The sequence below is a fragment of the Arvicola amphibius genome, chromosome 1 (assembly GCF_903992535.2).
Source record: "Arvicola amphibius chromosome 1, mArvAmp1.2, whole genome shotgun sequence".
Lineage (NCBI taxonomy): Eukaryota > Metazoa > Chordata > Mammalia > Rodentia > Cricetidae > Arvicola > Arvicola amphibius.
The window spans coordinates 126,661,809-126,684,488 of NC_052047.1; the positions used below are offsets into that span (position 1 = coordinate 126,661,809).

Sequence of the window (22,680 nt, forward strand, 5' to 3'; positions counted from 1 at the left end):
TCCTGCGTGTCTAATTAGGACAGCATACTGTCAGCAGTTGAGGCACGGGCATTTTCTTGCCCAGTGACTTACTTTTGCCAAAGAAAGTAAATTCCATGTGGAGTTTCTTCAATGCCCATTATCTTCTCTGAAGTAGATTGGTGCTGCCAGGAGCAGACACATCTCATTATGATGAAAAAGAAGAAGAACCTAGGTTATTAAAACATCTGAAATGCAATATTCTGTAGATTTCTGAAATATATAAGGATAACCTGTCCATCTAAAATGTATTTTTGAAGCTCTCTTGAGTCACCTCCGCGCAGCCTAGGCTTGGCGTGCGATTCGGACGCTCTCCGTGCCCACCCTGCTCTGTGCTACTACTTGGCTTTTCTGTCAAGATGCCTGAGGAAGTGCACCATGGAGAGGAAGAGGTGGAGACCTTTGCCTTCCAGGCAGAAATTGCTCAGCTCATGTCCTTAATTATCAACACTTTTTATTCGAACAAGGAAATTTTCCTTCGAGAGCTGATCTCCAATGCTTCTGATGCCTTGGACAAGATTCGCTATGAGAGCCTGACAGACCCTTCCAAGTTGGACAGTGGTAAAGAGCTGAAAATTGACATCATCCCCAACCCTCAGGAGCACACACTGACTTTGGTGGACACAGGCATTGGAATGACCAAGGCTGACCTCATAAATAACTTGGGAACCATTGCTAAGTCTGGCACAAAGGCTTTCATGGAGGCTCTGCAGGCTGGTGCAGACATCTCCATGATCGGGCAGTTTGGAGTTGGGTTCTACTCAGCCTATCTGGTGGCAGAGAAAGTGGTTGTGATCACAAAGCACAATGACGACGAGCAGTATGCCTGGGAGTCTTCTGCTGGTGGGTCCTTCACAGTGCGTGCCGACCATGGTGAGCCCATTGGCCGGGGCACCAAAGTGATCCTGCATCTCAGAGAAGACCAGACAGAATACCTGGAGGAGAGGAGGGTCAAGGAAGTGGTGAAGAAGCACTCACAGTTCATAGGCTATCCCATCACCCTATATCTGGAGAAGGAACGAGAGAAGGAGATCAGTGATGATGAGGCAGAGGAAGAGAAGGGTGAGAAAGAGGAGGAAGATAAGGATGACGAGGAGAAGCCGAAGATTGAAGATGTGGGATCGGATGAGGAGGATGACAGTGGCAAAGATAAGAAAAAGAAAACAAAGAAGATTAAGGAGAAATACATTGATCAGGAAGAGCTGAATAAGACTAAGCCCATCTGGACCAGAAACCCTGATGACATCACTCAAGAGGAGTATGGTGAATTCTATAAGAGTCTCACCAATGATTGGGAGGACCACTTGGCAGTCAAGCACTTCTCTGTGGAAGGTCAGTTGGAATTCAGAGCATTGCTCTTCATTCCTCGGCGAGCTCCCTTTGACCTTTTTGAGAACAAGAAGAAGAAGAACAACATCAAACTCTATGTCCGCCGTGTGTTCATCATGGACAGCTGTGACGAGCTGATACCTGAGTACCTCAACTTCATCCGTGGCGTGGTGGACTCTGAGGACCTGCCCTTGAACATCTCCTGAGAAATGCTGCAGCAGAGCAAGATCCTGAAGGTCATCCGTAAGAACATCGTGAAGAAGTGCCTTGAGCTCTTCTCCGAGTTGGCTGAAGACAAAGAGAACTACAAGAAATTCTATGAGGCCTTCTCCAAGAATTTAAAGCTTGGGATCCATGAAGATTCTACTAACCGTCGGCGCCTCTCTGAGCTGCTCCGCTATCACACCTCTCAGTCTGGAGATGAGATGACCTCCCTGTCAGAGTATGTGTCTCGCATGAAGGAGACACAGAAGTCCATCTACTATATCACTGGTGAGAGCAAAGAGCAGGTGGCCAACTCTGCCTTTGTGGAATGTGTGCGGAAGCGGGGCTTTGAGGTGGTGTACATGACTGAGCCTATTGACGAGTACTGCGTGCAGCAGCTCAAGGAGTTTGATGGAAAGAGCCTGGTCTCAGTGACTAAGGAGGGCCTGGAGCTACCAGAGGATGAGGAAGAGAAGAAGAAGATGGAGGAGAGCAAGGCAAAGTTTGAGAATCTCTGCAAGCTCATGAAGGAGATTTTGGATAAGAAGGTTGAGAAGGTGACAATCTCCAATAGGCTTGTGTCTTCACCCTGCTGCATTGTGACAAGCACCTATGGCTGGACAGCCAACATGGAGAGGATCATGAAGGCCCAGGCACTTCGAGACAACTCTACAATGGGTTACATGATGGCCAAAAAGCACCTAGAGATCAACCCTGACCACCCCATTGTGGAGACCCTGAGGCAGAAGGCCGAGGCTGACAAGAATGACAAAGCTGTTAAGGACCTGGTGGTGCTGCTGTTTGAAACTGCTCTGCTCTCCTCTGGCTTCTCACTTGAGGATCCCCAGACCCACTCCAACCGCATCTACCGCATGATCAAACTAGGCCTGGGCATTGATGAAGATGAGGTGACAGCAGAGGAGCCCAGTGCTGCTGTTCCTGATGAGATCCCCCCACTTGAGGGTGATGAGGATGCCTCCCGCATGGAAGAAGTAGATTAGAGATGCCCTGGGAAGACCATGTCCTCTGTATAGTTTCCCTGTGCTCCCCCAGCAGCCTTGACTGGCCCTGACCTACCTGGCTCTCTGCTCATGCTAGAGGATCTCTTACCCTGTCTTGTGCCTTAAGGCAGGAAAATCCCCTCCCACAGAATAGCAGGGTTGGGTATTGTGTATTGTGTTTTTTGTTTGTTTTATTTTGTTCTGAAATTAAAAGTATGCAAAAATAAAGAAAATGCAGTTTAAAAAAAATAAATAAAATGTATTTTTGTTTGACCTTAAAAACCTACCTAATGTGACTACAAGTTTAATTATTCTAAGTGATTAACTACTAACCTGCATTTCCTTATTATCCTGAATAGTTGGTAATAATAATTTTTAAGGACAAGAAATTTGCATTATATTGTTAAATGAGTTGTATAGGAACAATACCTTGAAGAATATTAGAAATGTATGTATGATATGTTTTAACAAAATTAATCTCAAATTTGTATCAATATACAAAATTTATATACAACATACAAAAGTCCAAACCAATGTAAAACTTTTAAAACTAGTTGTTGCTTTTTAAAGGTAGAGTCAATAATCTACCTTTTATCTCATCATATCTATAGTCTCTCTTTTTCTTTTCAGAGTAGATTCAATAACTTACCCTTTTATCTTATCATATCTATAATATCCATAATCCATTGAATGACCAAAATCCATCCACCCCGCCTCTTGAGAATGTGGGTCTCATAATCTTAAACGTATCTAGAAAGAGGGAATAATAATTGAGAAAATGCCTCTATAAGAATTACCTGTAGGCAAATCTGTTGGGAAATTGATGTGAGAGAGTCAACTCACTGTGGGTGGTACTTTCTCTGGGCTGGTGTTCCTGGTGATATAAGCAGGTCAAGTAAGCCAAGAGAAGCAAGCCCTAAGCAGCACTCCTCCATGGTCTCTGCTTCAGCTCCTGTCTCCAGCTTCCTTCCCTGCTTGAGTTTTTGCCCTGACTTCTGTCAGTGATGGATTGTGATGTGGAAGTATAAGCTGAAATGAACCCTTTCCTTCCCAGGTTGCTTTTGGCCATGGTGTTTCAACACAGTAATAGAGACCCTAGCTGAGACCGAACCCTCTGATGAAAGCCAGACTATGTTATCTTATGAGCAGCCCTCCCATTCTCTCAACCTAAATAATTATTTAGCAAAGTGTAGTATGCCCTAAGACAGAAGATGGGAAAATACTCTCTAAAATTAAAACCATCTGTCTGGGAGAGGAGGGTGCTGTTGTCTGATCGTGTATGTGAGCTTGGCCTCCTTGTTAGATGTTCCCTAAATAAACTCAACCTTCACCTGCATGACCTCATTGTCTCTAACTCAAGTTAAGAGGCACTGAAAATATGCAATAGATTTTAAATTTTTGGTATACAAATTGTAAAATATATTAGTAATTATTTTATTGATTTTATGTTAAAATGATAACCCTGCTCTGTTGGGCTAAAAAGCACACTATGAAAGGGAATGTTACTGGTATATTTTACTTTACCAAGTAACTGCTGGGAATTTTAGCATTGACAATGTGGCCTGTGTTGTATTTCTTCCTGCTAGTACTCTCTATAGGATTAAAGATATGCTACTCTAAAGTCACTAATTTTTTGATAATTTGTGCAAGAATAGGAAATTACCATGTGACCTATGACTGTTTGTTTAGCACCTGACATGAACAAGGCTTCCCTGAAAGTATGGGCTCTGTTATTATCCAGTCGCTCATCCACGAGTACATCCCTGTGGCTTCCTTAACCAATGGAACTCCATCGTATGCCTGGCTGTTTGGCTCTAAAAGCCTTGGAACACATTTGCGTTGGAAGCAAGCCCCGAGCTGACAGTCAGTATCTGCAGCCACACTTGTGAGCAAATGCACCAGACAGAGAGATGCTAGGCCCAGCCCAAGTCTCGCCGATGAGCACAGAGGTGGCATAGTGTCGAGACCAGGTGGCATAGTGTTGAGACCAGCCACCCCTAGAGTGTCTCATCTGAATGTCCCCATCTCATCAATGTCAGAGCGGGACTTGAAACGTAGCCTGTTTGATGTCCTGTGATAGTCACTAAACCACCAACGTAGTACAAGAAAAGTCACCTGGATTATTGTCTCCACAATTTAAATGCCCAGCATTTAAAGAGTAAGTCCTCAGAATTACAGGCCCTAGATGCCTCTCCAATCACATATATTTGGCATAATGTTCACCTCATGAGGTGTCCTGGCTGCTCTGAAGCCCTGGAAAGTCACGGGTGTAAATGGTTTCCATTCTCTCACAGCCAAAAGATCACAATGCCAACATTTCTACTTTAGATGACTGTCTTCCCCTCTGCCCCAGGGTTGACATCTCCACCTTAGGCCCCCTTACCAGCACCCCTCCCAGAGCTTTTCACCCATCCAAACATCTGGACGCCTCGGACTCTGAGGACTCAGAGTCTCAAACTTTTATGTGGTGTTTAGAAGACATTTCTTAATTTTTTTTTTCTGCTTCTGAACCCTTTCCACTATAGAAATGTGTGCACAACCCTGGGTATGTACGTGTATGAAACAGATACACAATCAAACACCTACTCATAAGAAAGCACGAGGAAATGCATTTAAAACAACTCTTTGATGTATATGAAAATGCCATTTACTAAAAATGAAAACAAACACGCACACACTAACGAGATGGTTGGTTCCATTTATTTTTCTATAGCTGATTAAATCAGATAAATAACTGATATTGGAGGCATAGACCATCTTCACTGCTGTTCTGAGCTGATCAGTACTTCTCCTGTATAATTGTCAGTGCTGAGAAAGCCACAGCCCAGAAAAGCATAGTGACAATGGCAGGGGTTGTTTAAGGTTATTTCAGAAATTACTGAAATTCGGTTCCATCTTAAGAGCAACACTATTTCACAGTGTTTCATGAAACCAGTCAGAAACTCAAAAGGCGATTTTTTAAGTTCAGACATTCTAACACAATAACATCCAAGGACGTACTGATTTGAAACTGGCATGCAAGGGAATGATGAGAGAAAATGCTGCACTCCGTTTCCCGCAGCCAAACCACCCTGCTTCTGTAAGAGCAGAGACCCTCACAGGCACAGGAGAAACTCCCCATGTTATTATGTGCCAGAGTTGCAGTCTGAGCTTAGGGGATTCTAGAACCTTCCTTGGCGTTGTGGGGCATGATGACGTGTGCAGGGCGAAGTGCGCATGCCCTCTGTTCAGAACCAGGGCTGCCATGATGCTCTGTGGATAAACAGTGCCAGAAACACTTTGTATTCATGACGTGTTTGATTTTTGAAATAGTTTTTTTGGTCATTGCTGTCTCAGAAATCTTTTACTGTTGCCAACCTCTTTGTGACTCCCACATTCGGTCACGTGACCCTTGATGACGAGTATGAGAGGAAACCTTGAACAAAGTCAGACCCTCACCAAGGAATTCCATCTCCCTAAGCCTTCCTGATACCCACCAGTCGGTGCTGAAGCCCCAGTCCCTCCCCCCTCACCGTCATTGCCTAACTCAAAGACTACTTCTCACCCACATCCTGATATTCTAAAGATAAAATGGCCTGGTCTGGACAAGTAATTACAGGGAACAAAGACTAAGACCTATGGGTAGCCCCCGAAGAAGCTGTATTTAACGTCCCTAATTTTAACCACCACCAATGTCTATTCCCAAGTATTCCCTTCCCTCCTGGCAGACTCCTCCACTTCCCACAGGAGAGAGGGTGCCCTTTGATGTGTGTATTCATAAACACAGTCTCTTCTAGTGAGCTTAGATCTGGTTCTTTTCCTGCCTTCTGTTTCTTTGTGTTGCCTCAGAAACCTAACATCCAGTGCCAAGACCTGGGAATGGCCAAAGCTTCCACCGAGCCTCCCCTACCCCGCCCCCCCAAAAGGCCTTTCTCCCTTGCTCTCAACTGCTTCCTCCCTGAGCCCTGAGTAGGCCTGGCAGGGCCGTCTATCACAGAAACCCATTTCTTTCACTCTTTGTCTTCACCCTTTTTTCCTCTCCCCTAGTTTCATTCTGATATAGTCTGACCTCCAGAAGGGAGACAACTCTCCGTTAAATCAGACCCCATATCCAACATAGCCAAAATATCTAGACAAGGTAACTCATGAGACCTAACTCTGGAGTGCCCTGGGCAGGTCTTGGGGGCTCTGGGAGGCATCCTACCTTGTCTTGAGATTTGTTCCGTTGAAAGTTCCAGGAACTTTCCACCACTGAGAGGTAATGATGGGGAAATGTATGAGTCTGGGGATGCCTGTCCTCCTTTCCAGGCCTGTTTGCAGGCTAACGTAAGAGAATTGCATTTGAGAGAGACCTAGGAGTGGCCATACTTCTGTGGTTCTTGTTTCAAATCTGGCCTTCATATACAAGAGACAGTCGCCATCAGTGGTCTGAATTAGAAACATTGGGTTTTAATTACCTAAACTGATCTATATAACTCCATAAAATGGAATGGGGAATGGTACAGTGCCCCTCTCAGCAAACAACTCCAAATTCGTCTTAATCCTTCTCATCCCTGCCACTCAGCTCTTGCTTGTAATGGTACCAAGAGCCAAAACTGAATTAATTTCCACACACCTCCGACAAAGGACTCCTCTGTGCCATAAGAAGTGAGCTCTAAAGTCAAGATATTGTCCCAGCCACAACAAGTGAGCTACAAGGTCAAGATATTGTCCCAGCCACAACAGTTTGTGAATCAAGCTGAACAATGAATAAAGAAGCCATGGAGTAGATGCTGCAAAATGCACAGCATCCCCTCCTACTTCTTCATCCCTGCTGGGACCTCCTGCATCCTGGTGGCCTTGCCTGATAATGGGTTCAGCATTCTAACTCAGAATCAGGGCAAGATTTTCTACGCAAAGCAAGTCTTTTTTCTGTGTGTGACAGTCTCGTGGCTTTATAGTTAAGAGACAGAATGGAAATAGAAGCTACACTGAGCACAGTTGCCTGCTTCGTCTGAGAGAAGATAGACTTTCTGTTCTTGGGACTTCTTTACCTTAGACCTCTGATCTGTCTCTGTATCTGCCACTGGAAGCCTGGGTACTTTTGCTTTTATTTATGCTTTTCAGTTATAAAGACATGGGACAAACAATATTCTGAGTTGCCTTAAGTGTTTTGTTTGTATAATTATCAGTTTGATGGCCACTAGGTTATAGGCACTTAAATTATTCTGCAATTTGATGTCTTTTTAAGTGGAAAAAAATACCTGTTAGGTTTTTCAGGTTGTCTGCCTTCATCTGCAGACACATGCATACCAGGCATGGATGTGTACAACGTTGGGTTCAGTCTTACAGAGAGTCAAATGTCTTTTGAGTATGGATAATATTGGGAAATTGTCACACCCTGGTTTATTTCACTGAAAAACTGGCTCCAGAGTTGTGAGTTGGCCTGAAACTTAAGGCCAAAGTGTTGTTGTTTCAAATTTTTCTTCAAAGCCTCTAACCCAAGTAAGGCTGGTCCTCTGACTATGTAATGTGGAAAAGGAGAGGAGAAAACAGAATGGTCCTGAGGAAAGGTATTATGTGCTTGAGAAGAGCCAAAATGTAAACCATTTCTGATAGAGGCTACTATTGTTTATCTTATGGTATAAAAGTATCTAGACTAAAACTAGCACAAGAAGCTCACACTTGCAAAGGATAAAAGGAGACCTCTGTATACAATCTCCTAGTAAGAACTTGAACTATGTCTGCTTAAAGTAATTATAGCTGAACTTGTTAAATGTTAATATTTATTAAAATAAGGAAACACTAGACAAAGTCATCGGACCTTCACCCAAGAAGCTAGCCACTCTTCCCAGCTGGTTGTGTGCAGTTAGGCCCCAGCTGGGTGAGATATGAGGTGGTTTGAGTAGGAATGGCCCCTACAGAATCATGTGTTTGGATGGTTGGCCATAGGGAGCGGTACTATTAGGAGGTGTGGCCTTGTTGAAGCAATTGTGGCCTTATCGAAGGAGGAAGTGTGGAGGTGTGCTTTGAGGTCTCGTATATGCTCAAGCCATGCCCACTGGGACAGACTTCTTCTGCTGCTTACAGATCAAGATATAGAACTCTCAGCTCCTTCTCCAGAACCATGTTTGCCCACACACCACCATGTCCTGCCATGATGATAATAGACTAAAACTTTATAAGCCACCCCAGTTAAATGCTTTCCTTTATAAGAGTTGCCATGTTCGTGGTGTTTCTTCACAGAACTATAAACCTTAACTAATAAAAAGACCTCAGGTTTCCTTGACAAACTAATGGTATGCAGGCTAAAAACTAAGAATGGGGAGGGAGTTCACTTACATAGCAATAGAGACACTGTAGTATATACTAAGTGCCTTACCCAGATATCACCCAACACTTCCCTTAGAAAGTTTTCTTTTGAAAAATGATGAGTTTATTGTCTCTACTATGCTTCATGATAATTTAAAATGTAATCAAAAAGGGTTACATATAAAAGCTAAAATGGCTAAGTATAAGGACAGATATTAATCTCTCTCAATACTCCCCCCACCATGGTTCTTGTTTGCAAAAGTATATCCTCATTGAAGGTGGTGGATAATCTTAGAAGCTCTTGCTGAAACAAACTCTCTTTAAGATCTGTAGACCACAGGGGGAGATGATAAAAGGCTATAAAATTCGAAGCAGAGAAGAGTTTTTTTAAAACTTGCAACAAAAAAGTTGCTACTGAAAAGTCAATGTACAAATAATCTTAATTTGCTACAGCACAGCATTTCATGTGTATAACTGGAATATGATTCTTGTTTAGAGAAACAAGAAGAAACAGTAGGCATGTTTGAGAAAAATGTTTAAACAGATAAATAAGATTACATTTTTTATAAAAAGGTTGAAATACTTCGGATAAGGATGGATTTTGTATGATTATGTGAACTTTTGTACTAAAAATGAAGAAAAGATAGTTGAGGATAGAGTTTCAAGCTAGTCTCAGGAGATCTGAATAAGTTATACAAGAGGTATGAATAATACTACAGATAATATTGCTTGATGATTAAGGTTAATAAATTACTAAGGTTATAATGGTCTGTTCATGCTAACAAAACTGACATAAAGATATATGTCTAATCACTTATGTCTTTGTTATCTCTGTTAAGCTTTAACTATTTGGAGAAACTGAGTCACATAAAATCATGATATTTTATAAGATTATGCTATAAGGATCAGGAAAGATGGGATTTCCCATCTCTCCATGAACTACATTTATAGCTTTAAAGTTTATTTTTGGTACTAAAAGAGTTTCAATTCAAAAATTATAATTGTTAAGGTTCAAAAATCTTAACATGGGTAAAATTATAAAATTATAATCTTATGAGAGCTACTAACCTATAGTAAACTATTAAAACAAAGATAATTAAGACATAAAATTTAATAGCCGATCTTTTTATTAATGATCAAATTCTTTAGTGTGCTCAGAGCTTTGTTTGTAGTAATTCTAAGTACAAATATAATTCAGTTATGAACACAAGGTTGTAAGGAGAGACCAATTTATATCTCCCATTATATAATCTTTTGTATATGTTGTCAAAATTAAGTCTAAAGCAAGTAACTCAAAACAAGTTTAAAGTAAACTTAAAATTTGTTTCATGTGAAACAATATTTAAAATCACGTGTATAAAAAACACTGGTTATGAAAAAAATTAATGATTGTAGTCAGACAGTAGTGGAGCTTGCCTTTAATCTTAGGCCTCAGGAGGCAGAGGCAGAGGATCTTTGCAAGTTTGAGGCCAGCCTGGTCTACAGAGTGAGTTCCAGGACAGCCAGGGCTACACAAAAAAAAACTCTGTCTCAAAAATTTAAAAAAATCCATGTTTGAGTAAAGTAAGTTAAAGTACAATACATTTCATGAGTGCTCATGCTTCCAAATTTGTCCACATGAAGGTATAGGGCAGAGAAGGAGAGATGTGACAGACCTGAGGTAGGATGCTACTGGGTATCACCTGCTTCTACAGGGTCTCTGGGGGTCCTTCCATAGGTCCAAATATTCTTGGTGGAGCTAAGGAATGAGGTACAGATATTAGTTCCAGTTGGTGGGGTCCATGGACAGCATGATGATGATGATGATGATGATGATGATGATTGATGGAGGAGAGTTATCTGTCTATGTTACTTTCACTGGTTAATTAATAAAGAAACTGCCTTGGCCCTTTAAGAGGACAGAAAATGAGGTAGGCGGAGTAGACAGAACAGGTAGAGGGCAGTGAGGCAGATGCTCGAGGCAGTCGCCATAGTGAGTCGCCATGCTTCTCCTCTCCGAGATGGACGCAGGTTAAAATCTCTCTTGGTAAGCCACACCTAGTGGTGCTACACAGATTACTAAATATGGGTTAAAGGATGATGTGAGAATTAGCCAATAAGAGGCTGAAACTATGGGCCAGGCAGTGTTTTAAAAGAATACAGTTTCCATGTAATTATTTTGGGTAACGCTAGCCAGGTGGCAGGACGCAGCCCCACTGCTCATTTCAACAGATGATGATGATAATGATGATGGAGTCATGTTTTTTGTGTTTGTTTCCATAGTACCAACACCATCTGAAACAATGGAGGCAGGAGCCAAGGAGAAGGAGTGGGTCTGAAGCTGATTCAGGCTGACAGTGACTAGTCCTACCATCAGGAATGCTGCCCCAAACTAAGCCAGCAGAAGCAACAGGGAACCATAGAGCATTAAAGGAAGAGAGACAGGAGACAGGAGAGGACCAAAGTCTCAAGTCGAAGATAAGTTGAAAGACACACAGGACATTGAGTATGTCTCAGTAGGCTCCTGCTTCCCATACTAACAACGGCCATTCTGAAATTCTCACTATAGCTTCTACTGTAGGATCTTAAACCCCTAATTATAGAATTTATCTGACTGAAAACAGATGTCAACTGTTGCTTTATGAGACAGTAGAATAGGTCACCAGTTTTGCAGGAAATACTGAAGACAGCAAATAGTTCTGCTGCTCAACAACAGTTCTTTGCTCTTTGTTATTCATCTTCCCTTCTCCTTTCTCCACTAGTAAGTAGTAATGGTTACTCTGAATTAGCTTGCACATGGTAGACTTTCACATAGTGATGTCACACTTCATAGAGTAGTTTCTTTCTTGTTTTTATCCCTGGTTTTATTATCATTTGTTTAGAACCCTTTCTTGTAAGTTCAGCCAATGCCTTTTGAGTGAGACTATCCATGCTTTTAAAATGCGGGGTTAAAAATATGGTTTCAATTGACCACTGAGAATATATATTCTCTGAGCTATTACCTATTGCCTAAAGAAAAAGATATGACACTTATCCTGGATGAACATCAAGGCTAATCAATTCCAGATCCTAATATATGACTCTGATCTTGTCAGTTCCAGGTGTACATCTAGGATACATTCAGAGGTATAAAATAAGACATCATCCCTGATTTCAAGCTATACTACAGAAATATAGTAATACAAACCATATGGTTTGGAATAAAAACATACACTTTGATCAATAGAATAGAATCAAAGACCCAGACATAAATCTATACACTTATGGACACCTGATTGTTGATAAAGAAGCCAGAAATGCAAAATGAAAAAAAAAAGCGTCTTCAACAAGTGGTGCTGGCCTATCTGGATGTCTGCCTGTAGAAGAATGTAAATAGATCCATATTTATCACCCTGCACAAAACTCGAGTCCAAGTGATCCAAAACCTCTACATAAAACCAGACACACTGAGAAAGTATGGAACACCCTTGAATGCATCAGAATAGGCAGACAATTTCCTAAATAGAGCAACACACTGATGGCACAGGTATTAAGATCAATAATTAATAAATGGAACCCCATGAAACTGAAAAGCTCCTGCAAGGCAAAGGACACCTGCAATAGGACAAAACAGAAGTCTACAAAACAGGGAAAGCTTTTCATCCACTCCACATTCAACAGAGGACTAATATCCAAAATATATAAAGAACTGCAGAAACTAGACACCAAAACAAATAATCCAATTTAAAATGTGGTACAGATCTAAACAGAGAATTCTCAACAGAGGAATCTCAAATGGCAGAGAAACACTTAAAGAAATATTCAATAATCTTAACCATCAGTGAAAAACAAATCAAAGCTTTGAGAAATCATCTTAAACTTGTCAGAATGACTAAAATCAACAACACAAATGATAGTTCATGCTGGTAGGGATTTGGAGCAAGGGAAACATTCCTCCTTTGTTGGTGGGGGTGCAAACTGGTACAGCCACCATGGAAATCAATATTATGGTTCCTTAGAAAATTGGGAATCAATCTACTTCAATATCCAGCTATACTACTCTTTAACATATACCCAATAGACACCCATTTTTTTTAACCACAAGGCCATTTGCTCAACTATGTTCATGGCATCTTTATTCATAAAAGCCAGAAACTGGAAGCAACCTAGATGTCCCTCAACCAAATAGTTTATAAAGAAAAGTGGCATATTTACATGATAGAGTATTATTCAACTGTTAGAAAAAATGACATCATGAAATTTGAAGGTAAATGGGGTTGAATTAGAAAATATCATGAGTCAGGCAATCCAGACCCAAAAAGACAAACATGATATCATGATATATACTCACTTATAAGAGGATATTAGCTGTTAAATAAAGGATAATCACATTACAATCCACAGATCAAGAGGAGTTAGATAAAGTGGTGATATCTAAGGGAGGGTGGAATACATAGATCTTCCTAGGAAGGGTAAATAGATTAGATTTTGTGGGTGGACTGGGGACATGTGGGGATGGGAGCAGAAGGGATCAGGTTTGGGAGAGAGGGATGGAGGGAGAGAGTGCAGGGAGAGATGGCAGAAATAGGTAGGCATTTAAGAGCAATATGGAAACCAAATGCAGTGGGAACTTTCTGGAACCTATAAAGTTGACCCTAGAGAGGACTCCTAGTAATGGAGGATATGAACAAGCCGTCCTCTGCAACCAGGCTAGTTCCTGGTGGTGGGACCTCAACACCAACCCAGATGCAAAATCTACACTAACCCATAATCTGTTCTTCCTGCAAGACGTGCTGGGACAATGGTGGCTCAGAGCTTGTGGGAGTGCCCATTAAACAGCTGGTCTAACCTGAGACCCACACCAGCTAGGAGAGGGAACCCATGCCTATCACTGCCTATATGGCCAGGATCCAGAAGCTAGATGACTGAGAGATAGAACCTAGACAACTCTCTCTCTCTCTCTCTCTCTCTCTCTCTCTCTCTCTCTCTCTCTCTCTCTCTCTCTCTCTCTCTCTCCCTCCCCCCATCCATCCCTCTATCCTTCCCTCCCTCCCTCCTCCTCTCTCACACACACAAACACACACATGGCAATGAAGAGATTCTAATGATATTCCACTATACACAGGATTGGTACCTAGCCCAATTGTCATCCGAGACATTTCCTCTTGCAGCTGATGGAATGATGGAAACAGATGCAGAGACCTACAGCCAAACATTAAGAGGAATTCAGGAACCTCACAAAACAGAAGAGGTAGGATTGTGGGAGCCAGAGGTATTGAGGACCCACAGAATCAATTAAATATGTCTCATAGGGCCATCATAGAAACTGAAGTGACAACCATTGAGTCTGCATGGATCTGTGCCAGGCCCTCTTCATGCATTTGGTTGTTTAGCTTGGGATTTTTTTTTGTACCCCTAACAGTGGGAGTAGGGTTGTCTCTGAATCTTTCGGCTGCACATAGGTCTCTTTTCTTCTTACTGGATTGTCTTGTCCATCTTTGTTATGATGGTGCATGCCTAGTCTTACTGCATCATGTCTTATCATGTTTGGTTGATATTACTGGGAGGCCTGCTTTTTTATTCTGAAAGTAAATGGGTGAGCAATGGAGTTGGGGAAGGGGGCATTGGAAGGATTCATGAGAGGGGTGGTTCTAGTTGGGATATATTGCATGAGAGAATTTTAAAATGTAAGAAAATGAAAATACAACACATCTGTTCCCATTCAGATTCCTCAATAGGCAGGATGGGGTGTGTTCACCCCTTGCTTCCGGCAGACAGCCCACCTAAAAACAAAAACAGATTAGGACTGGAGCCAAGATATAAAGGGAGAAGGATCCCTGATGGCAGCATTGCCACCTAGGTCCCATCATACCTGAAGCCAAAGCCTTCCAGTTACATGTGAAGTCCAATTTCTCTTACGATTAAACCAATTAGAATCCCATGCAGTCCCTTGCAAATGTGTCTGCCAGGATGCATCCTGACCTAGCTCCCTCTCATCCTCTCCTGCTTATGCTCTCACCAACTATCCATGCAGTTCATCACCGCACTTAAATCTTGCCTGTTTGTAACACCAGGTGTTTTCATGCCTTCATTCCTATGGCATATGTTTTGAATTCCTCACACAATCCTGCCTTTCCCACTGGAAATCAAAGTGTTTCTAGATAATGCAATGATATCAACGGCATTTATTTTGTGGTACAGTAGGAGGTAGATTCTCATGTTGACCAAGGCAGACACCTTCTGTTCTCATGAAAAGTACATTTAAACAAAGAAAATGTCCAAATATTTCTGATTGCCGACTTGGTTTCATCTCAGAATTTATTCATGAGCACATTCATAGCATTTAAGATCAAATGAAGAAATGAAAGGAAGTAAGAAGAGGCAAATCCTCCATCCCTTCAAATTACTTTATCAAGGATTTGGATGTCAGATGTGGAAGCAGGTTCCCAGCCCAGCCTCTGCCCACTCCTGGCTCTTGCCTACCCCTGGCGCCCAACTACCTTTGACCTCTACCCACTCATAGACCCTGCCTATCCCTGGCCCTCTCCTACACTTGGCCTCTGCTCACCCATGGCAAACTGGCACCTGCCTACCCCAGCCTCTGTTCACCCCTGATCCCTGCCCACCCCTAATCTTTACCTAACCCTGAGTTCCACCCATGGCCCCTGCCTATCCCAGCCTCTGCCCACCTCTGGCCCCTGCCTATCCCAGCCTCTGCCCACCTCTGGCCCCTGCCTACCACAGTCTCTGCCCACCCCTGATCCCTTCCCAACTCAGCATCTACCCACCCCTAACCTCTACCCACCCCTGGATCCTGTCCACCCCTGACACATGCCCACTCCAATTCTGCCCACCCATGACCCCTGCCTACTCCTGGCTTCTGCCCACCCATGGTCCTCAACCACGCCAGCCCCTGCTCACCCCTGGTCCCTGCCCATCCATGGCCCCTGCCTTCTGGCCTCTGCATGGGCCTACACTGTAATTTGTCTTCCTGTGAAACATTGTGAGAAACTACAAGGTCAGATCCTGGTCAGATCCTGTGGCCTAAAGCACAATTCCTTTAAAATGATGTGAGTTCGAGACCAGCCTGGTCTGCATGAGCTAGTTCCAGGACAGGCTCCAAAGCTACAGAGAAACACTATCTCGAAAAACCAAAAAAAGATGGTTTTGGGGTGTTTTATTTATTTGTTTGACAGTCATGTGTTCAACATTTTCTAATTGAATATGCCTTTGATTCATAATGTTTTCCAAACAAGTTTTGAGTATTCCTTCTTATACTCATAAGTTGATTGACTCGGCTGCTGGTGGTTTGGCATATTCTTTAGAACAGTTGATCCAACTGTAGACATTTTCTCTAAGCTTCAATGATTCTCTCACGTCAGGTGCCTCCCAAATCCTGCACTATTTAAAATCCAGACACAGGCGCTTGCCATAAGCCTTTGGCTGAAAGACTAACATGGTATTTAAAAAGTAAAAGACTTTGGTCTCCTTTGTCCAACAAAGTTCAAATTTCCCCTACAGCAATAAACACCTTATCTGAGGAGCATGCGGTATGGGCTAAAGTCTTCAACCATGAAATTATATGACTCTACCTTGACCTCTGCTTTTCTCCACTGAATCTCACGCACAGCATACAAACAGCAGCTCTGGGCTGTTTCTCTGATCCAGCCAGTGAGCTGCATAAATCTGCAGGCCTGTGGACGCCTGCACGAAGGCACCCCAGAGATGGGGACATCTTTATATGTCCTCACTTACATGGGGCAAGCATGAGTAGCCTCCGGGGCTTGTGCTGTGAGATATATGTACCTGGGGAGCTTTCTGCTTCTGCCTCAGGTAAGACAGTCGTCTCTGTCAGAATGTTGAAGCCAAAGCCCAGCACAAGGGGCAGCAGTGACGAGGAAAAGTTGTGTCAAGGCAGAATGTTCTCTGCTCGGTCTTACCACAACCAAGGGTCTGACACAGGCTTGTGCAATGCCATGGTACTAGCAGCCCGGTCAGAGCACAGTCTTCAGAGTCCTGTGGAGCTCATTATAGATGCAGAATGCAAAACTCCACTCTAGACATGCTGAACCAGCATCTTTACTGTGCTAGCCATCATGTGCTGCCATGCCCAGGAGTGCCTGAGATTTTACTATGCAATGAATCTATATTCTACTTGTCCCTCAACTTCTGTTAACAGTATTCAGAATACCTTCAGGAAAATGGGTGGAGACTAAACATGTCATTCAAAGGCAGAAGGATGACTCATTGAGAGTAGAGACACTGCAGCTCAGCACAACGTTTAGGGCCCTTGTGTATGATGCTATATTTACTTGTCACCAAAAGGAATAAAACTGGACACTTCAAGGGGGACCAGCATTCAGAAATTATAAGCAGGAAATGGGGAAGGGGAGTTTGCACTTGATCCCCTGGATCAACAATTGCCTGAAACCCACATACTTTTGTCTCATTAGCAAGAAATAATAAATTCCTTGGAGAATCACTGTTTTCAAGCTTGTGATATCGATGGATTATAATTCACTAATTTGAGTATTAGTTATATATCTCCAAATCAGTCAAGGGTCCACAAGAAAAAGGAGCCACAGCCAAAGTGGGAAGAGGGATTGTCTTAATCTGATTCACAAACTGGCTGGCAGGTGTGAATGCCGTGGGATAAATGTGGGGTAGAAACCTGGTGTCTTGCATCACAGTCTCAAGTCCGAAGCCTGGCATCTGGAGGAGAATGCTTCTCTCAGTTTGGACATGACTTCGTTCTCAAACTTTGGGCTGCAGACCTTCCAACTGATTGGGTTGGGCTCACACAGGAAGGGAAAGCTATCTACTTTGCTTCAAGTCAACGGATTGTAAACATCAGTCTCTTGTAAGGCATCTTCCTACAAGCACATAGAGTGGACAAGCATTTGATCAAATGGCCTGCTGTCACCCTGAAGTGTCCAAGGGGACAAGGCACCACAGCCAGGTTTTCTGAACCTTGATGAGGAGAGAGCAGGTGGAGTGGAAATCCTCAGGGCGGGTCCTTCCCCAGGACACACGGACTTTCCATTTTTGTCAAAAGGTATCAGCTTTGTTCAAGAAAATCAGCAAAGCATTGAAACCCCGTGTGCTGCTGAGTGGACTTTAATGAGCTCAGAGTTGGGAAAGACTTCAAGGTCTCACCAGGGCCTATATGCTTCTCGTGTTTGCCTCTAGAATAATGACTTCCCTCCAGTTACAATTCACAGCATAGATCACTTGTGCCTAGGTATATTTTCTTTTAATCAATATAGTTCTTTTATAAGGTAGTCAATTTATAAAAGTAATCACCGTACTTTGCCATAAATACAACCCCATGCCGCTAACCTTAAATGCATAAATGTATACGTAAACAAACGAAGCAAAGTGACATTGGTGATGTCTAGCGAAGCTGCCACCTGCAAAGTGTGTTCCTTCCAGATTTATCTCCCTTCCTAAAAAGAATGGGGCCTCGTGAGGTACAAAAGTCACATGAGGGACTCTCCTTGAAAAACTGAAATAATTGGAAGAAAATGGAACAGGAAAATTCTCATTACTGCCTGGATCGCTGCTATTTAAGGGCCCATCTGGGTACCCACCGCCATGACTGACTGTGGCTATGCTGCTCCTCTGGGAAATACAAATGGAGCCACTGCCTGGCATCCATCGACGCCAAGCGCGAGGCAGTGCACAGGCTTGACCTGGACTTTTCTTGTCACTAGAAACACACGACCCAGCCATGCAGGTTGCGTCATTGGTGACAGATATGAACTAGAAGTGCCTGTTCTTTACTGAGCTGGTCAACCATCTGCATCTGCCTACAACCCATTAGAAAAGCTTCTTAGCACCACAGGCTAGGACACTACACATACCCTTATCTCCCAGAAGGATAAACATGGACTTTGAGGATGCTGAGAAACTCCATGGCTGTGCCTTCTGTTTCTGACCTCATAGCCTCTGCACATATAATCATGGCAGTTATCCCCAAACCTGATTTGAGACTCAAAGCATTATAGGGGAGGATGCTTTTGGGACAATGAATTTCACCTCTGCTAGGGCAGATACACTCACAGGTGCCACTCATTCGAAACCTCCTTCTGTGTGGTCTGACTGTATCAGCATCATAAGCACATACACAAGCGCATACACACTTGCACATATGCATTTACACGCACACACTCATACACACACATGCATGTATGTATGTACATGCACACACTCACACACTCACTTTACCTCATGCACACTTGAATGAGTTCTCAATTTTTTTCCTGCTCCACAGGACACAATGGTTCTTTTGGCGACTTCCTTCTTAGTTAAATCCCATTTTAGAAAGCATTATTTCAGAGAGAACTACTTTGAATAACCAAGTGGAAGGACTTTGATCTTCCAAACAGTTCCTGCGCTGACATCCTTATCTGTTTCCTTCAGAACACACCATTCTCCCAAATGGCTCTGCTCGTTCGCTTGGTTTTATAAACCTATGAGCCATGAACTCACGCTGGGGACCATTGGACTATTTAGTAATCATTTGTTAAATCAGAGGACAAAAACAAAGTATAGGACGGATATTTGCGAATTTTGAAAGCAAACTTTCTAATTATTTTTGCTTCTGTGTATGCATTACTTCAGAGTACACTAGTCTTCTGTCACCCAGAATTTTGCTTCCTACGATTTCAGTTGTCCGGATTAAGTCACAGTCTGGAAACAGTAGATGGGAAAATACCAGCAACAAGTAATGGCTAAGTTGATTGTATAGTGCTCGGAGTGGTGTGCTGAAATCTTGCCCCGCCCTGCTCCATTCCATCCAAGCTGTGACTCCTCGCTTTGTCCAGTGTATTCACACTCTTTACACTCCCTGCACTTGGCCATTCCATAGACATCTCCGTTTTCAGATTGACTGGCATAAGTGTGTGCTTGTGTTCGACCAACTCTGATTGTACTTACTAACGGTCCCAGGGCACAGGAGTCGGGTATGCCCAAGGGGAACCATAAAGCACTTTCTTTAAATAAAAAGGCAGATACCTCTGATTTAAAGAGGGAGAGCTGCTTGCTGACGTTGCTAAGGTCTCTGCTAAGCTGTTGGGTATCCTTTGTTCTGCTTGTTAATGGGCTAACTTTTGTCATCAGCGTGGCTGCGCAAGGGATAGCAGTGTGCACAGAGCTGGTACTCTCAAGTTTCAAGCAGCCACTCTCTGTGTGGGAACATGTCCTCAAGACTAAGAGTCATGCGTCGCGTTAGCACTTCAGGCTTTCCCGCAGCGATGGCCTCTGACCTCCGCTGATCAGTGTAACTCCTCAAGGGGCTTCGGCTCCCCTTAGAGTAGGTGCACAACTGTCTTCACTTGGGGTGCTTCACTTCTGTTCATCAACGGCGTCGCCAGTGACAGCACATTGCCCGGCAGCCACATCACTCTCTCTATACGTATAAGCTTAATGTAAGAAAGAAAAAAAAAAGAGAATGGGTTTTTAAGACGCGTGCTCCTACTACGCCACACGTCCTTGGGCAGCTAGCTTTTAAATGGGAATCCAGGGCCTTGCATTCATCCTTGTTAAATTTCATCATCGCCCTGACAGGTATCCGTGTCATCTTTGTGTCTCTCAACCCGGAGCCTGATTTGTTCTGGAGCCGCCTGGGTACCTGATGATCGACAGGGCTGCTTGGCTGCCAGTAAAGGTGACTGACACCTGAGCAAACCGCCTTCTGTTTGTGCACTGACTTCAGCGTGGCTCTCATCAAGGCAAGGGAGGGAATGGAAACAGCTTTAAAACAAGGACAGTCACAATATTACTTATGACTGGGACATACATAATATTCAGATGCAGCTGCTTAACACAGTTTGTTTCCCACACTCTGTGACTAGATGTGTGCTGCTCTCCTGGTGGTGTTGGTGGGAGCACAGGGAACACTAAGATTTAAGATCGCTTGGCTCACACCCAAGCACCGGGTGTTGGATACCCTCTCAAGGTATAGATCACCATGGAAAATGATCTTCTGCATGTTGGACTTTCTACACAGCTGCTTGACATCTTTCTAGCAAGCAGACTGGGTGCCAAGGTCAGTGTTCAAAGAGATAAGTGTAAATACTGATGCCCTCCAAAAATCAAGCTTTGAGGATGCTCACTTCCTCCCCACCACACATCATTGGCCAATAACAATCAAGAATAGAAACAATCAACACACACACACCAACCCAAACACACACACACACCCTTGTGTTACACTGTGTTTTTTCTCATTTAAAAACATTCCTATGTTTAAGGAAGTGAAAAATATTATGTAACCTAATTTGACTATTATACATTAAAAGATATTTATTAAAATTTCAAACTGTGCATCATATATAATTAAAAAAGAAAATATTACCAATAAGTACTTATAAATAAAACATAAAATTAAGAAAAAAATTTAAAAATGTAAATATCACCAACATCATTCACAGGATGGTATTCAAAGTTTATCTCTTGCATGATTTTAATGTCCTGAATATTATTTCATCTAGTAGCCCCCATTAGTAGGCATTTGGGTTGCTTTATTTATTTGTTTTTTTCACACTTTGGTATCTTACTGTCAAAGGGCAGATGGGATGGGAGCCGTTGGAAGCAAGATTCAGCAAAAAGTCACACTATGGCTAAAACATATATTCCTCTGAAATGTAGCTTTCATTCATCTCAAGAGTAGCAACAGGCCCAGCCCACTGTGGCTTCAGCCTCAGCCTCAGCCTCAGCCTCAGATTTTTAAATGAGAGTGCTTGGGTGCTGTTCTTCAGAAGTAGTCTCTTTTCGGACCTATGGAGCTGTCCTCCACACAGTCACATTAAACAGCAAGGCAAGGGCAGGTGCCTTAGAGTTCATGGTCATCACTAGTCCAGAGCGACTCTGGAATCTCATGCACATGTTCTCAATTCTCTCTGCTCTGCAGGCAAGAGAACGGGCATGGTTCCACATAATAGAAACAGAAGTAACACTGCCAAACTTGGTTACAGTTACCCTTATACCAAAACCATACAAAGACTCAACCAAGAAAGAGAATTACAGACCAATCTCACTCATGAAACATAGATGAAAAAATACTCAATAAAACACTGGCAAACCAAATCCAAGAACACATCAAAAAATCATCCACCATGATCAAGTCGGCTTCATTCCAGAGATGCACGGATGGTTCAACATATGAAAAACAATGTAATCCATCATATAAATAAACTGAAAGAAAAAACTGTATGATCATCTCATTAGATGCTAAAAAAGCATTCAACAAAATCCAATACCCCTTCATGATAAAGGTATAAAGGTCTTGGAGAGATCAGAGATACAAAGAAGATATCTAAACATAATAAAAAGCAATATACAGCAAAACAAGAGCCAACATCAAATTAAATGTAGAGAAACTCAAAGTGATACCACTAAAATCAGGAACAAGGCAAGGCTGTACACTCTCTCCATAACTATTCAACAAAGTTCTTGAAGTTCTGGCTATAGCAGTAAGACAATAAAAGAAAATCAAGGGGATTCAAATTGGAAAGGAAGAAGTCAAACTTTCATTATTTGTGGATGCTAGGATAGCATATATAAGTGACCCCATAAACTCTACCAGGGAACTCCTACAGCTGATAAATACCTTCATGATGTGTCAGGATACAAGATCAACTCAAAAAAATCAGTAGCCCTCTTATATAAAAATGAATAAAGGAGCTGAGAAAGAAATCAGAGAAACATCACCTTTCACAATAGCCATAAAAAACATAAAATATCTTGGGCTAACACTAACCAAAGAAGTGAAAGACCTATTCAACAAGAACTTTAAGTATTTGAAGAAAGAATTTGAATAAGATTCCAGAAAATAAAAAGATCTCCCATGCTCTTGAAGAGGTAGGATCAACATAGTAAAAATAGCAATCCTACCAAA

At 42.5% G+C, this 22,680-nt stretch overlaps 1 protein-coding gene across 1 annotated transcript; it reads left to right on the forward strand.

Moving 5' to 3' along the window:
- Positions 1 to 302: 302 nt before the first annotated feature.
- On the forward strand, positions 303 to 2,789 carry LOC119826175 (heat shock protein HSP 90-beta-like). Its single transcript, XM_038347269.1, has one exon. The coding sequence runs from the start codon at positions 378 to 380 to the stop codon at positions 1,551 to 1,553; it is 1,176 nt and encodes a 391-aa protein (XP_038203197.1). The 5' UTR covers positions 303 to 377; the 3' UTR covers positions 1,554 to 2,789.
- The last annotated feature ends 19,891 nt before the right edge of the window (positions 2,790 to 22,680 follow it).